The sequence below is a fragment of the Photinus pyralis genome, unplaced genomic scaffold (genome assembly GCF_008802855.1).
Source record: "Photinus pyralis isolate 1611_PpyrPB1 unplaced genomic scaffold, Ppyr1.3 Ppyr1.4_LG9, whole genome shotgun sequence".
In the NCBI taxonomy this organism is placed as follows: domain Eukaryota; kingdom Metazoa; phylum Arthropoda; class Insecta; order Coleoptera; family Lampyridae; genus Photinus; species Photinus pyralis.
The window spans coordinates 22,299,729-22,315,064 of record NW_022170878.1 but is presented as its reverse complement, the minus strand read 5'-3'; the positions used below and the strand labels follow the sequence as shown (position 1 = coordinate 22,315,064).

General features: G+C 41.1%; 1 protein-coding gene across 5 annotated transcripts in view; it reads right to left on the bottom strand.

The window, feature by feature from the left end:
• Positions 1 to 15,336, bottom strand: part of LOC116181465 (proton-coupled amino acid transporter-like protein pathetic) — a 66,546-nt gene that overhangs the window by 8,215 nt on the left and 42,995 nt on the right. The window contains exon 1 of one of the 5 annotated variants that reach the window (XM_031501851.1): positions 11,481 to 11,504. The exons of 3 other annotated variants lie outside the window; for them this stretch is intronic. Coding sequence is in view for 1 of the 2 variants with exons in the window: in XM_031501846.1 (XP_031357706.1) it covers positions 3,025 to 3,069 (45 nt within the window). In the remaining variant the exon portion in view is untranslated. Of the gene's footprint in view, positions 1 to 3,024; positions 3,182 to 11,480; positions 11,505 to 15,336 lie in introns of those variants that run through there. One more of the 5 variants, XM_031501846.1, reaches the window with a different exon arrangement.

Here is a 15,336-nt window from a genome sequence, read left to right as displayed (position 1 = left end):
ATAATAATATAATAATAATAATACGCTTTTACTCCCCTTAAATTTGTATATAACAATAGTAATATAAAAAATATACAAAGTATAACTTGATTTTTTAAGTAGTATTAAGCCTTTGATCTAGTACACTATTTAAAATTTTTAATGTATTTGAGTGACAAGTATTTGAATACTTTTTACTGTATTCGAATACTTTTGAAAGTAAGATAATGAAATACTTTTCAAAGTATTCGAATACTTTTTATAGTATTCGAATACATTCTAAAGTATTTGAATACTTTTCGTATCTGTATCTAGTATTCGCTTGTGCTGGACGTAAAAGTATTTAGTATTCAAATACTTTTTGAAAGTATTCTGCCCAGCTCTGCCCCTAAAGGTGTCTTATGGCTGTATATTTGGGTGATAAGACCTGTGTTCTGCTATGAAGCAATGGGGTCATCACGCCTTCATTTTTTATTTCTGATCCACAAAGTACATTAAAAATAAAAAGACCCGTGTGTCCTCAATTTTTATTTGCGAGTAAAATAAACCCAAAATAAATTATTGAAAAGCTGTGTTTTTAGTACGAATTTGAAACGCTTCAGACTAAATACGTCACAAACCTACAACCAATCACGTAGAAGTGAGCTGGCAACCTTACGCGAGGGTCTGACGTTTGTCACATTTGACGTTTTGAGAGGGATGTTTAATTGCATCTAGCACGAAAGTGACAAGTGCCTGTGACAGATGACGCAAGTTATAAATGCCATTCTCCTGCAATATTGTCAAGTCGTTATGTCATCTGAATGGTTCTAGGAGCTGATTGGTCGGGCTTATTACGTCACAGAGCCCGCCACAATCATATCGTTTTGAATAAACCTTTAAAACCGCACATGTTCATTATTTTTTTGCTATTCAGCCTCTATTTTTAAATAAACTTTTACTGTCCAAAAAAATGTTTTATGGTTTCAGGTACACGCTTATTAAATTAGAACTGCGGAATTCAACTATACTGTAAACCCCCATTGTCTGGTGGCCTAGAACCAGACTCTCCACAACCGTCGCAATTCTTAATCATGTGCAAAGACTTGCTTGCACGAGCGCGATGCGAATAACTCCCACAGCCGTCATGGCATCCTTGCGTCTGAAAAATACAGGGGTTGTTGAATATCTGGAATTCTGGACAAGGCGATTAAGGTCACTCCTCAATTCATATTCGAGAAAAACTATCACATCTTTCTTGATGAGTATGTGGCATCCCCACCAGATATATTTATCTTCACGGATAGATCTAAAACAATAGAGGGCACTGGTTTTTACTCCAAAGAACTGAACCTCCTTATTACCCAACCACTAGGTAAACTTTCTATTGTATTCCAGTCAGAATTGATAGGATTAACGCTTAGTGCAAGAACTTCTTATGCATTACAAAGAAGAAAACTATCACAATCTCCAGTGACAGCCAGGCTGCCCTGCAGGCACTTGGTCACTGTAAAAGGACGGCTAGGTTGGTTTAGGAATGTGCAAGTAGTAATACCCTTGAGCTTGCATTGATCAAAGGGTATGCTGGCCCTGGATGAGTTAGCCCGACTGGTCTCAAAACAGATGTTTTACGGTCCAGAGCCCGCTCATCAACTTACAGTACAGTTGCAACTGTAAACAACTTAATAATTCAATACACCCAAACCCAGCACAGGGCCACATGGAACACGATGTTAGATAGTCGCCATGTAAGAGAAGCCTTCAAAGGATTCAGATTTTAAGAGGAGATAAAAGGCCAAACTTCCGCAAGGTAAGGGGTATAAAAAACAATTTTATTACTGAGCTAGCCGTGGAAACAATCATAATTGATTCTCATATTAAAATGTTTGACAGTGCCGTAGAGGCCCAATTTTATTTTATGCAAGGGGGGAAGTTTGGGAACCATGCCCTACAGCATGTAGGTTCAAATTTGGGGTAGGACCAAATTTCGTTAAAAATTCAATAATTATTTTCTCAAGTGACTTGCGAAACTCATCAATTTGTGGGTAATTTATAACCGACAGATAAACGTCACTGGTTTAATTAGTTAGGCTTAAAGTGAGTAAAACAAACATCGAGTAAGTCACTTCGCAAACAAATAAAAAAAATGGAATTTTTTTAGAACCGCAACGTATCAGGAGGGGGTTCCCCAAATATTGCACGCGGAAATATCGCTTACAATTGATATAATTTGCGGTAATAAATTCATCGAAGGGACTTAGTCATAGTTTCAGAATAAGAATGACCCCCTCGCCGCGCGCGCGATTCCAGTTCTATATTTAATTTTGCCATATTTAATTAATTAATGAGTTCTAAAACTGGTTTATACACAATAAAAGGATAGGTCGCGGCATTGACACATATTAAAAAGGCGATATCATTCATTGAAGAGACATCTTCCAAATTAATTATCGATGGGAGATCTTATCTTTATTGCTTATTTACGTTTCGCATCATTAATTTTGCAAATAAATGCATGAACCGATTACGGGGGGTACCTATGTCGTGGCACGGGAGCGGTTGTATTTTCGGCCCGGATTAATAGAGAAAAGTGAACGTCCCCTTCTATTTATAATAAAGGCGCGTCTTCGCCAATTCGGCATTTATTTACGTTTTGATGCATTTTTAAAATAAGTTACATCAGCATAAACGACCCTAATTTCCCATGCAATTGTTCCCAGCGCAAGGTCGCCTAGGCCACGTGCAATAAGTACTCAAAATTGGCGAGTAAAAGAGAGAATAATGAAAGCGGAGGTGGAGAGGGATTACAAAACGAATTGTTGGGCGCGATTATTTCTGCCGCGCGTTGCAAGAAATACCTCTCTGAAAACTTTCCATGACGTCACGTCTTCAGTGGCCGATGTTGCTTAACGTTATTTTTAACTGTCGGCAAAATTTCGACGGGCGAAAAACAGAGAAATTACACAGATTTGGAAAACGCGGCGCTGGCGGAAAATTGGAAAAGCGCGCGCGCTTCGCCCAATTAAATTTGAAATAAGCGCGAAAAGTTGAAAAAAAATTGCTTACCTTATAAACCCCGTGCAAGGGCGCGCGATCTGTTTTATGCGACATTGTTTGTTTATTTTTGAAAATTTTTCCCCTGGATGGTTATCACAAAAATTTGAGAACACGCACGTCTGGTTCGCTTAAAGTTTAACGTTAGAATGTGGCGGCTCGCGACGCGCTCGTCCTCCCTACTTTTATGCCAAACTGTGCGCGCCAAATTACATAAAAGCAGCCGTGCACGCTCAACTGTAAAAAAAAATCGGGTGCAATTATCGCAATTAGGAGCCGCGGTGATCGAAAATGAAACTCGAACACCCCCGACCCCGACGCACCCCCACGTGAACGCCACGGGGGTTGGATGATGAGGTGTTGCCGCCGATCGTGCAGGAAGATAACGACGAAAAGATTAATCTGGAGTACCCGTTTCCCAATAGACGGTCCTATTTTTGCGATGAGCCGATAAGATAAGACTGAACAGTACTATTTGGAAGTGACACGTGCCGTTTCGAAGTCGTCAATATTTACGTCTAATTGTTATCGATGAAAGTGCGGAGACCATAACAGTTTTAGTACCACTTTTACGATCCGACTCCTTCAATAAATTTCGACCCTCGCTGGGAGCAGGTAGTCCAAACTGTAATTTTGAATGGCTCAAACAACAATAATCTAGCCACCTTTGAGTAGCAGTCTGAGCGCTGGGAACCCGTTTAGCAATTGAAGAAAGAACTGACATTCCACCACAGGACTAGGAGCGTCAGAAATCATATCAGTAGGAAAATGTCAATCGGAAAACCCCAGTCAAAATAAGCAGGCCTCGGGTGAATTGGGCAATTTGTGAGTGGGATTTGTTAGAGAGTAGAGAGCCGAACAGGAAGAACAAATCGAAGCTCAAAAGCCAACACAGGAAGCTGAAGTTGCAAGAAGAGAAACTGAAGCCGAAGCAGAAGCACAAAAAAGACTATTGGAAAATTGGATAATAAAACGAGATAGATACTCTCCAATTTTTCTGTTGCACTACAAGTGAAGTTATTAGGCTCAGGACAGGAGAAGTAGCAACACGAACTTATAAATTAAGGTGGACTGCTAATGCTGAATTGACAAATGACACCTACATGGGGGTAGCCATGATGTGCACTCACTTGGCGCGAAATTCAAATCAACTAATAAACAAGCATTAACCTCACGTTTTCTAAATAAATTACTGTGACACATGTCATTTTCCAAGGCTGCAATAGTCTCAAAACTTGAGCACTAGGAAAATTTCCCTAGAAAATAACTAAAACGTGCTCATCTTGGCCGCGCCCATGCTGGGGCCATTTCTACCTCTATGCAACTGTTTGATCAGCAGTCCGTCTTAATTTATAAGTTCGTGAGTAGCAAGGATCTTCGACAAAACTTCGAATCGGAAATTTAGAAGGAAAGTCAAACTGGGCTAGTTGGAAATTTCTATGCGACGAGGTACAGGAGGTGCCATGGAGGTAGTCGAAGGTACCGATTGAAGATAAAGCAGGTGACGCCGTCAGCGATTATACTTTGCAATGAGTACAAGAATGTGTGAAAGTAGCTCATTTTATCAGAACGAACATGACAGAAGAGACTTTGAGACAACGTATATGAAGTCTGGCAGGACAGTCTGAATATAATTTGTGTATGGACTTTTTCGGATTTAAATATGATAAGCAAGATGACGTTTCGAGGCCCATAGTGAAACCTAACAATGTTCAGTAGGGGATTTTTTTGCCACTCGGTTCGTATTCGGAAACCGGACTTTTGATCCGGCTCATATTCAATATCACTGGTTTTCGAACTAGTAGAAATCGATTGGCGAAGGTTTGACATTGCTGTCTCTTTTCGTTCTCGAGTTAGACGGGGAACAGACAGACGAACAGACGGACAGAACTATGACATAAGGGGAATTTTTTTCTTTCGAAAAATTCCCCTAAAAACGCCTGGAATGTTGGATGCTATTAAATCAGAAAAACTTGGAGATAAAAATGCTCGCAGACTAGTCACAAACGAACTTATGCAAAAACCAAAAAAAAAAGAGAAAGCCTTATGTGCCAGTAGTGCCCTACAATAGGACATAGAGTACGACACAGTAAGATTTAGATTAATGATGGGAAGCCTCCTAAACCAAGCAGTTCAGGAGCGAACTCATCATCGAATCAGCTTCAGAATATTACGTTGATGGTAAATGCTTGCTCTAACGAATCTAACAAGTTAAAAAGTAATCGTAAACGATTTACATAAAGCGCATTTCCACTTGCATTCATTTCCCATTTGTAAAATGCAACTTCTGTTGAAATCGTAAAAATCCGGCCACAAATATGAAAGATAGCGTTGCACATGGGTAATCATTTTTGACGTGCTACTTCAATTTCCGTTTATAAGAAGAATTTCATTTCAATGCTTTTCTAAATAAGAAAGTTGGAACTGCGCATGCGCAAACCTAAATTTTGAAGCTAATGTTAGATTTTCCTATGTTCCAAGCGCCTATGTATCAAATTTCGTTTAAATTCTTCCATAAATAAAAAAGTTGACACTGCGCATGCGCAAAACCAAGTTTTGAAACTAGCGTTACATTTCCCTTTATTCCAAGTGCCTATGTATCAAATTTCATTCAAATACTTTTATAAATAAAAAAGTTTGCAATTCGGTTTATAAATGGTCGAGATGCGAAAAGGGCACTGTGAATTTTGAATCGATTCGACTCAACTTTGGGCATTGCGTATTATATGGCTAAAGCTATGCCCATGTTGAATTTAATGCAATTCAGTTGATAACTATAACCATTGAATAAAAACACTATTATTTTTATTCAATGCTATAACGGAGATGTAAAAGCGATCGGACATTTCTAAACAAAGTTATCGTTCACACGGACAGATAGAGGGACAGACAGACAAAGGAACAGACGGACATACTAACAGACAGACGTCAGACAGCAATACAAAATTATAAACGATCTCTAGGATCGTTAATAAACGGCAAAAGTGTAAAATTATGGAACATGTAAAAAACGTTTGTTGGTTTTTAGCGCATTTTTGCAAAAAATTTTTTTTGTAAAAAGTAGCTTTTAATCTCACTTTGGCTGGCTGGCTGGCTGGTCGGCTGGCTGGCAGTAAATGCGCGCCCGTAGAAAAACGCTTGTAAAAAGACAAGGAGTGTACATGTAACTATCGGGGCCGTGTAATTAAGAACGTTAGGGATGGGGCTACAAGATGTGGGGTCGACGACATCTGGACGCCATCCTCGAGCGTATTATACTAACCTGGAGATTTTTCAGTTTTTATCTATCTTCTTCTACAGTTTTTCTCCGATTGTTTTCAAATTGGTGTCGTCGGGAAGATCTTGTCAACGCGCACAACTCCTGCGTGGCGGAATTTTGTTTTTTTTTCCTAGGGGCGAAATAAACCACCTTTTGCGCGGCGCGCTTCGAGGGGTAGTCGACTTTGGGCGCCCAAAAGTTTCTTACAGCGCGAATCGCGGTCTCTCTTTCTCGTGTCACTAATAGAAGGTCGAGCTATGTGAAGTACCCAAAAGTTGAGTACGATTTTATGCCGGGATTTTAGCGAAATCTACCAAAATGCGAATTACGAATGAACGGGACGTCGGAACTGTGTATCGACAAAGGGAATGTGGTAACTCCCGACGAGATCTTACTGATGGTGGCGTCGAAACTTCAAATCCGAATAGTTGCGGGTGATCAGAAGTGGGTGTCGACAAAGGGAATATGGTAACCCCCAAATGGTTTTACTGATGGTGGAGTCAAAACTTCAAACGCGAATTGCGAGTGCACGGTAAGTGAGAAAATGGTACCGACAAAGTGAACGTGGTAGCTTTCGGCAAGATCTTATTGATGGTGGAGTCAATATTGGCTAATAAAACACTGATCTGCCACACAAAAATGCGCTGAAGTCCCTTCGATCTCACACGAGGACTTTGATCATTTTTTTACAATAACTTTTTTAGCAATAAACGCAGAAGAAATTCCTTCCTTGGTGCAAGCCTCGAAACCATAATGAACCAAATAGCGAGAAAAGTAGAACAATAGCTCTTAAGATAAAGAACTACTAGCGTCTCAAAACGAGCGGACGGACGGCGGACAAAGTGGTCACAATAGCGCATTTTTTAGCGCATTTTTGCAAATTTATTTGTAAAAAGTAGCTTTTAATCTCACTTTGGCTGGCTGGCTGGCTGCTGGCTGGCTGGCTGGCTGGCTGGCTGGCTGGCAGCAAATGTGGGCGCGTAGAAGAACTCTTGTAGAAAGGCAACGGGTGTACGTGTATCTACAGGGCCGTGAAATTTGTCAACCTTAGGGACATGGCTACATGATGTGGGGTTGGCGACATCTGGGCGTCATCCTCGAGCGTAGTATACTAACGTGAAGGTTTTTCACTTTTTTCCTATCTTCTACTACAGTTTTGGTCCGATTCTTTTCAAATTGGTGTCGTCGGAAAGATGTTGTAAACGCGCACAACTCCTGCGTGGCGGAATTTTGTTTTTTGTCCTAGGGGCGAAATTAACGACCTTTTGCGAGGCGCGCGCGCGCGTCTTCGAGAAGTAGTCAACTTCGGGCGCCTTTTACCTTCCGTTGCGAACTCACGCGGTTTAACGTTTCGTAAATCTCGAATCGCTGTCTCTCTTTCTCGTGCCGCCAATAGAAGTGAATTGCGAGTGAACGGGACGTCGGAAGTGGGTACCGTCAAAGGGAATGTGGTAGCCTGCGACACGATCTTACTGATGGTGTAGTCAAATCTTCAACCGCGACGCCAAAGGGAATGTGGTAGCCCCCGACACGATCTTCCTGATAGTGGAGTCAAATCTTCAATCGCGAATTGCGGCTGAACGGGACGTCGGAAGTGGGTACCGTCAAAGAGAATGTGGTAGTCCCCGACACGATCAGCTGATGGTGGAGTCAAATCTTCAAACGCGAATTGCGGGTGAACGGGACGTCGGAAGGGGGTACCGTCAAAGGGAATGTGGTAGCCCCCGACACGATCTCACTGATGGTGGAGTCTTCCTGATGGTGGAGTCAAATCTTCAAACGCGAATTGCGGGTGAACGGGACGTCGGAAGTGGGTACCGTCAAAGGGAATGTGGTAGCCCCCGACACGATCTTCCTGATGGTGGAGTCAAATCTTCAAACGCGAATTGCGGGTGAACCGAACGTCGGAAGTGGGTACCGTCAAAGGGAATGTGGTAGCCCCCGACACGATCTTACTGATGGTGGAGTCAAAACATTAAAAGCGAATTGCGGGTGCACGCGGAAAGTGGGAAGCGGTTAGTGAATGTAGTAGCCTTCGACAAGATCTGTTATTGACGGTTGAGTCGAAAGTGGCTAATAGAATACTGATCTGCCACACAAAAATGCGCTGAAGTCCCTTCGATCTCAAACGAGGACTTTGATAATTTTTTTTTATTTTTGTGGAAATGCGCTAAAAAGGACAAAGCAAATTGGTACGCCGACAGTAGGGCAACGATGTACACTGCTATCACAAGCAACGTATTCCAAGAGATGAATTTGATTCAAGTCACCGCAGATGGCACGACAGTTTCTGCGAAGGGAAAGGGTACGGCCATGTGGCCTATGTGACCAGTTTTCTAGGTTTTTTCCAGAGACTTATTTTAGGCTTACTGCGGAGATTTCAAGTCCTTTCTAGGGCTATCTGACTATAAAGCGTTCTGGAAAGGGGCTATATAAACCTATGGACAGAATTGAGCAAAGGTCTAGATGTGACCTTTAAAAATTCTTCAATTACGCTGTAAACGTGTAAACTAGCCATGCGCCTTGGAGAACAGACGCATTTAAGAGACTTTGGAAGACGCTGTGGATCCTTTTCATAGCTTTTTAGACATTTTCGAATATTCCTAGGGCAGACGTGCTTAAAATGGCCTAGGAAAAACTGGGAGGGCCTGAACGCTCTTAATTGTAAAGCAATGAAATGGTCCAGAAAGCTCATAGGAATAGCATTTTCCACGGAAAGAAGAGGTTTGGAAGAGACGAAAAATCTCTGGAACCATCGTAAAACGATCATATCGATCTGGTGGAAAAAGGCGTTTTTGGAAGTCTTTGAACACTAGCAAAAACAAAATTAGTCTTCCATATTAAGTCAGAAAATTTTCAGAAAAATGCCGTGTTCGAATATCGCCTTGTAACACCCTGTATATTATATTACAAGTGCCTTAATGTGACTTTTGATTGTAGGAAGATTCGTCCCAAAGATTCTGTCCAGTAAAGTCGCCCTCGTAATATTACCCAACAAGAAAATACGTCCACACCACCTTCAGAAGGTTCGTCGCCGGTAAATTCGCCGCCCGGAAGATTCCCCCTCGAAATTATTATGGCGAGAGCAAGTTTTTTCTTTGTCCCAATTTTCAGAGGCGCAATCGAATCTTCCGGAGCCGGGGGCGTATTGTACTCGATGAATCTTCTAGGGGCGAATTTACCGCACAAACACGTATGAACACGTAACACAGCAATAAATTGCATACGAATGGATAAATTCTACTTAGGGATATTTGGACACTAATTACATCAAACATTACGACCGTTTCTTTAGGGAGGATACGTGCAGAATTATTATTTTATATAAATAGTGCCCGAACACCCGTAAATAGGATTTATCGATTCATATGCATATTTTTGCCGTATCGTTATTGCCGATTTCACCCAAACCCAATATATGAAAATCTTTTGCTGACTGGTTATTGTGAGCTGCACTATTGCTTTATAAAGTACCCCGAAGCTTTAGAGCAAGGCGTCCTTTTAGGAGCAAAAGAAAAAGCGGCCAAGGATGGTGCTGCAAGAATAGCAAACACGAGCGTCCATTCCAGTTTAACCAACCGCGGGCGGTGACTGTAATACGAGAAAACACCTAACACAAGAATCCTATCACACGTTCTCCCGACCCTAACCAAAAGGATCTACAAAAACATACATTAAAAGACGCAAGCAGTAAACGCTCAATAGCTAGGGATACCGAAATATGGATCCAGCTCACCAAACGAAGGCGTCCTTTTTTAGAGTCAGAGGTCCATTCAAGAGCGTGTAGTCTGTTTCCACAGAATTGTAAATCATTTCCAGAAAATTTTAGACGCTTTCCCGAGCTTTCTGGATGTTTTCAGAGTTAAACGAGCGTAGACAGTTCTGGAAACAATCAGAGAGCCCGGGAAGGCTCCGAAAGGGTGATCAAATACTGTGGAAGGGCACACAAACCTCTGGCGAGCACCTAAAGAGAGTTTGGGCAGGTTTACATTGCAATTGAAACCTTTTCGGCTACTCTTAAAGAACGTTCATAGTTTTTTTAACTCATTTATACAGGTATTCAAGTCTACAATAGTCTAGAAAGGGTTTAAAAGAGCGCAATTAAGAGGGTTTTTGTTAGTATTTAAAGTTCCAAAAACGCATTTTCCACCAGATCGATATGATCGTTTTACGATCGTTCCAGAGACTTCTAGTCTCTTCCAAAGCTCTTCATAACCTCGTCTTTCTGTGGAGAAAGCTATGACCTAGTTTTCTGGATCAACCCATTGCTTTCCAAGAGCGTTTAGGCCCTTCCAGTTTTTTCTAGGCCATTTTAAGCACGCCTCCCTAGAAATATTCGGAAAATGTCTAAAAAGCTTTGAAAAGCATTCCCAACGTTTTCCAAAGTCTCTTAAATGTGTCTGTCCTCCAAGGCGCATGGCTAGTTTACAGCGTAATTGAGCTTCTAGGTCATCTCTAGAACATTCCTCAATTCTGTCCATATGTTTTTCCAGAGCGCTTTATAGTCAAATAGTCATTAAAAGGACTTGAAATCTCCGGAGAAAGCCTCAAATTAACCTTCTGTAAAAAAAAACCTAGAAAACTATCAGGAAAAGGTATTGGAAAGAAACGCCTCGTTTACCTTTTCACCAAAATCAAACCCCTGACATCAAACCTAATGGAAAAAGGCTCCCCCCCACTCCACCAATTGAACTCCACATCCCCTTCGAAACCCAAACCCACATTCAGTTATCTTTTAACCTTTTTGCAAAAATTGTATACTGCTGACGTACGCTCCATGAACGTACGACTTGACGCTATAGCAGGATTTTCCCACGTTGCGCGCACGTCATTGGTGTAATCTGAATTAGGTATGTTTACATAGTATCTGCAATCGATGGAATAGAATAAGTATGTAGCAAACCACACGAATAGTGCTGCACTGTGGTTGGTGTACTGCGCAATTGGTGTAATGAGTATACTAACCACAATGTAGCACTGTTCGTAGGGTTTCCTACATACTTATTCTGTCCTATCTATTGCGTATACTATGTAAACATACTAATTTGCGCGTATGTCATAAATTCTGTTTTTGGGGAATATTGTAATACCAACGTATTAACAAAATTTTTAAAAAAAGCACAATAAACGTTGGAATTACGTGTTTATGCTATAGACGTGTGGAGTAACAATATGTTTTTCATATTCACAACTAAGACACTCATCTTACCTACAGTTTACAGCAAGCCTGCAGTTAGTGGTGGCGCACAACACTTGAAGAACTGTCTCCACGTAATAACCACAAATCAATCATAGTTCACTCTCTATTCGTGCGATTAGATAATTCTTAAGAGTACTTTATCAGACAATCATTGAAATATTCAGGTGCGGCGTTGCTGTTCACGTTGCCAACGTGTACAGAAGAATGCATGCTGATGGTGTGTGAAAATTCAAAAAGGTTTTCAGAAGAGCTTAAAAATTATTAGACAAGATTCTCATTTCAAGATTTCCATCCGATTTCTAGAAGAAATTATCAGGATTACGGAAAGAGAAAACCGCGAAAAAGTTCTAGAGGGAGCGAGGGGGGGAGGGGGGCGGTTACGGAGAGATCTCGGTCAAAGGAAATTTTCCTGTCATTATTTCGATGGCTTTCAAGAAACAATTGCGATTTCGGATACTTTGCGTGGAGGTATTGAGCAATTTTTGGTTAATCACGGGAAGATTTTGAAGTAGGGTAATAAGTTTTCGGAAATACTTTGGGAGAACTTCGGGATTTCGTCTTCGTGAAGTTCGAAACTTCGTAAAATCCTTTTGAAAGACTCGGGGCAAAAAGTGGGGACACTAAGGATTCCATGTGACCGATATACGTCTACCGCCGGTGACACTCTCCTACTACTACGTGACTTCCGACCCACAAAAGGAGCTACAGGGGTGGGTGTAAGGGCGATGGACTGGAGTGTGGCTGCCCCGGGTCTCTGAGATAGGTGGTCAAGACGTTCAATCCACTTAAGAGTATATGACCGGACGGGATATTCTCGGCTCTTCTGCAAAAGGGCCCGAAGGTCGCTGCTCTTAGATTCTCTTTAGAGCCTCTCTGGCTTTACGGTAATAATCCCCGAAGTAATCTCTAATACCCAGTAATACTATACGGTGCACTCTTGTATGGTGGCCTGCCATACGCGGGGCAACAGGAAGCAGCTAGGAGAAGTGCAGAAATTCGCCTGTCTGGGTGTCACTGGGGCCAAGAAAACCACGTCAACTTTGGCCATGGAGGCACTCCTGGGACTAGAGCCTTTACACTTAGCTGTAGATCGAATCAGCCTTGGGCACGGGCTTATTTGGGAGGAAACCCTCAGATCCGATCCCCTCTTCGCAAGAAGGGATGTAATACGGGTCCCTAACGAAGAGGGGAACTGGCATGGGTATACGTGGTGATAGCCCGAGAGCTTCTCCCTTGGTTAGCATAGCACCGTGTTTCAGGAAAAGATGTTAGCCATCACGACCTGTGTCCAGAACCTGCACTACGGAATAAGAAACAACGAAAGAGCGGACAAGCTTAGTCGTGAGGGCAGTGGTGGGGTCTTAGTCACGCCCGAGCATATCCTAGCCCCTAGGAATTGCTCCATCCGTTGTCAGGGCTAGAATTAAAGACTGGGTGACCAGTTAAATCCAGGCTCAGTGGCAGTAAGTAACCGGACTCGGACAGCCTAGGTCCTTTTTAACAGGACCCCTTGGCAAATTTGGGTCTTCTGAGCAATAGAAGTCAGACTTGGAAGATCACCGATGACCTTACGGGGCACTATCACCTGCACAACATTGGACTTGTAGGAGAACCCACGTGCAGGGTTTGTGACGAGGCAGATCGAACTACCGAGCATGTGGTTTGTCACTATGACGCCTTGATCAGACATCATCTCCTTGGTGACAGTTATCGGAAATCGGAGAGGGTAAGCAAGGTAAGCTAAACAGAGCCCTATCCTTTATTGAGAGGAACGGACTCTGAACCTATGTTGAGAAAGAAAGAGGGTAGGCATAATGGGCCCTTGGTGTGCCTAAGTGCTGTCTGGTCGGGCTCCCCTGTGAATAGAATAGAAACCACCCCATTGGGGAAATATCATTTTCTTGAATGGTACGTGTGCTCGGTTTCGGCCTCACCCCGCGCACCCAGCGAACTATAGTATCACCTAGCGGTGTGAACTAAAGTACTTTATAGTCCAGGAGGCAGCGACATTTTTTGTGCACTCATTTCTACAAAGCTAATATTCTGCCATTTTATTGTTTTGATAGTACAAGCATAGTGTAATTCTATTCTTTACACTAAGGTACAAGTAAACAAAACGGTAGTCTACCGCGTCGGCGGTGTTGCCTAAGTTTGCAACAATGTTCTGAACATGTTAATAAATAATATGTATATGCCTCATTTCTACAAGAATGAAAATTTGTACAGTAATTAAGTATACCTAAAAATGAAGTATGGTAATAGTCTACCGTGCTGGAAGCGTGGCTATCACAAGTCTACCACCCACACAAGATGCATAAAAAATTATTCGATTGAACTTATTTCTACAAAGATGAAATTTTTGTTGGAAAAAGTTGATGTCATACGAAACCAAAAAAAATTGTCTACCGATCGCGTAATGTTGCTAAGGTCTCGGTAGACACGCTGGAAGGTACGATTTTCCGAGCGCAGCTGCTGCACTGCTCTGCTAAAAGTACCTCTAAATTATTATATACACGGGCATAAAATAAAAATATTTCAAAAACGAACATAGGCAATTAACATGGGAAAAAGGTTTTTTGCAGATCGTTGCTCCCCATGATAATTTAGGTCTTAGCGGGTTTATAATGACACCAATCGAAAGAAGATTTTTTTTCTTTATCTAATGATATACGAATTAGTTCATTTTCAGTTGTATTTCTCATTATTAACGATCCTCGAGATTGTTTATAATTTTGTATTGCTGTCTGTCTCTCCGTCTGTCTGCTCGTCTGACCGTGTGCACGATAACTCATAACTGAATAATATCATTGACATTCGCTATTTTGTGTCAACATTTAATGCTACTGTTCATAGAAAATCGTGAACAAAAGTACCAGTTTCCATACGATCTTTTGATAAGAAAAGCCCGGTTATTTGATAACTATGCAAAAAATTTAATTGACTAACCTGTTGAGAAGTTAGATGTTTTAGTTTTCAGTCTATGAATTTGAACGTTTTTTGTATTTAGGTTTTCAACTTGTATGTAATATTATCTCATAGGTAATTTTTGTGGTGATGGCATTTTCAAAATTTCTGTACATAAAGTCGAATTTGTGATTGAATTGGGGTTTTCGCAAAAATGTTTGAATGGGGTGGAATACTTCTCGTTTCTTTGAAGGTTTGATTACAGTATGAGGTAGAAGGGCCATCTTCTATGTAATTTAAATCTTGAAAAAATGTTTTAATCATTTTAACGACAAAAAATAACATGGTTACCTTGTTTTGAGTAGGGCAAAGGAACTGAATTGATTCTCAATAACTTTCGATTGCCGTTTTTGTAAATATCACATGAATTAAAGTGATATTCACAAACGCTTTTATATTTTAATTCTTCATCGTCTAGCCCGTCACGTCAATAACAGAATTTCCACAATTTATTTTCCTTGCCGTCATTCGGGGTTTGTTTTTGATAGGAAATTTAAAATAACTAATGTTTTTATATTTCATTATGTTATCCAAAATTCGGCAATAACTCCAATTACCAAAATCATGTTCAGCCATGACAATTTTCTAAAGAATTCACACAGGCGGAGTGGGACGCTCATTAAAATGCATGGAAAACAAATATCGCGTACAGTAACTATTTCCGCCGTCGTTTATTATAAATACTTTTTCCTCAGTGAATAAATTTTACAAAAAAATTATTCACAGTTGTCATAAACTGATATTCATTTCGAATTGAATAAAGAATAACGAATTTTTGATAAAAAAATCCGATACAACCATGGTATGATACAGCTGAATACCGAACGATCCTCGAGATCTTCACGCATCCATCATTTTTACAACGCGCCTTAAGGGGTTGATTCTGTCCCACCAGATCGGA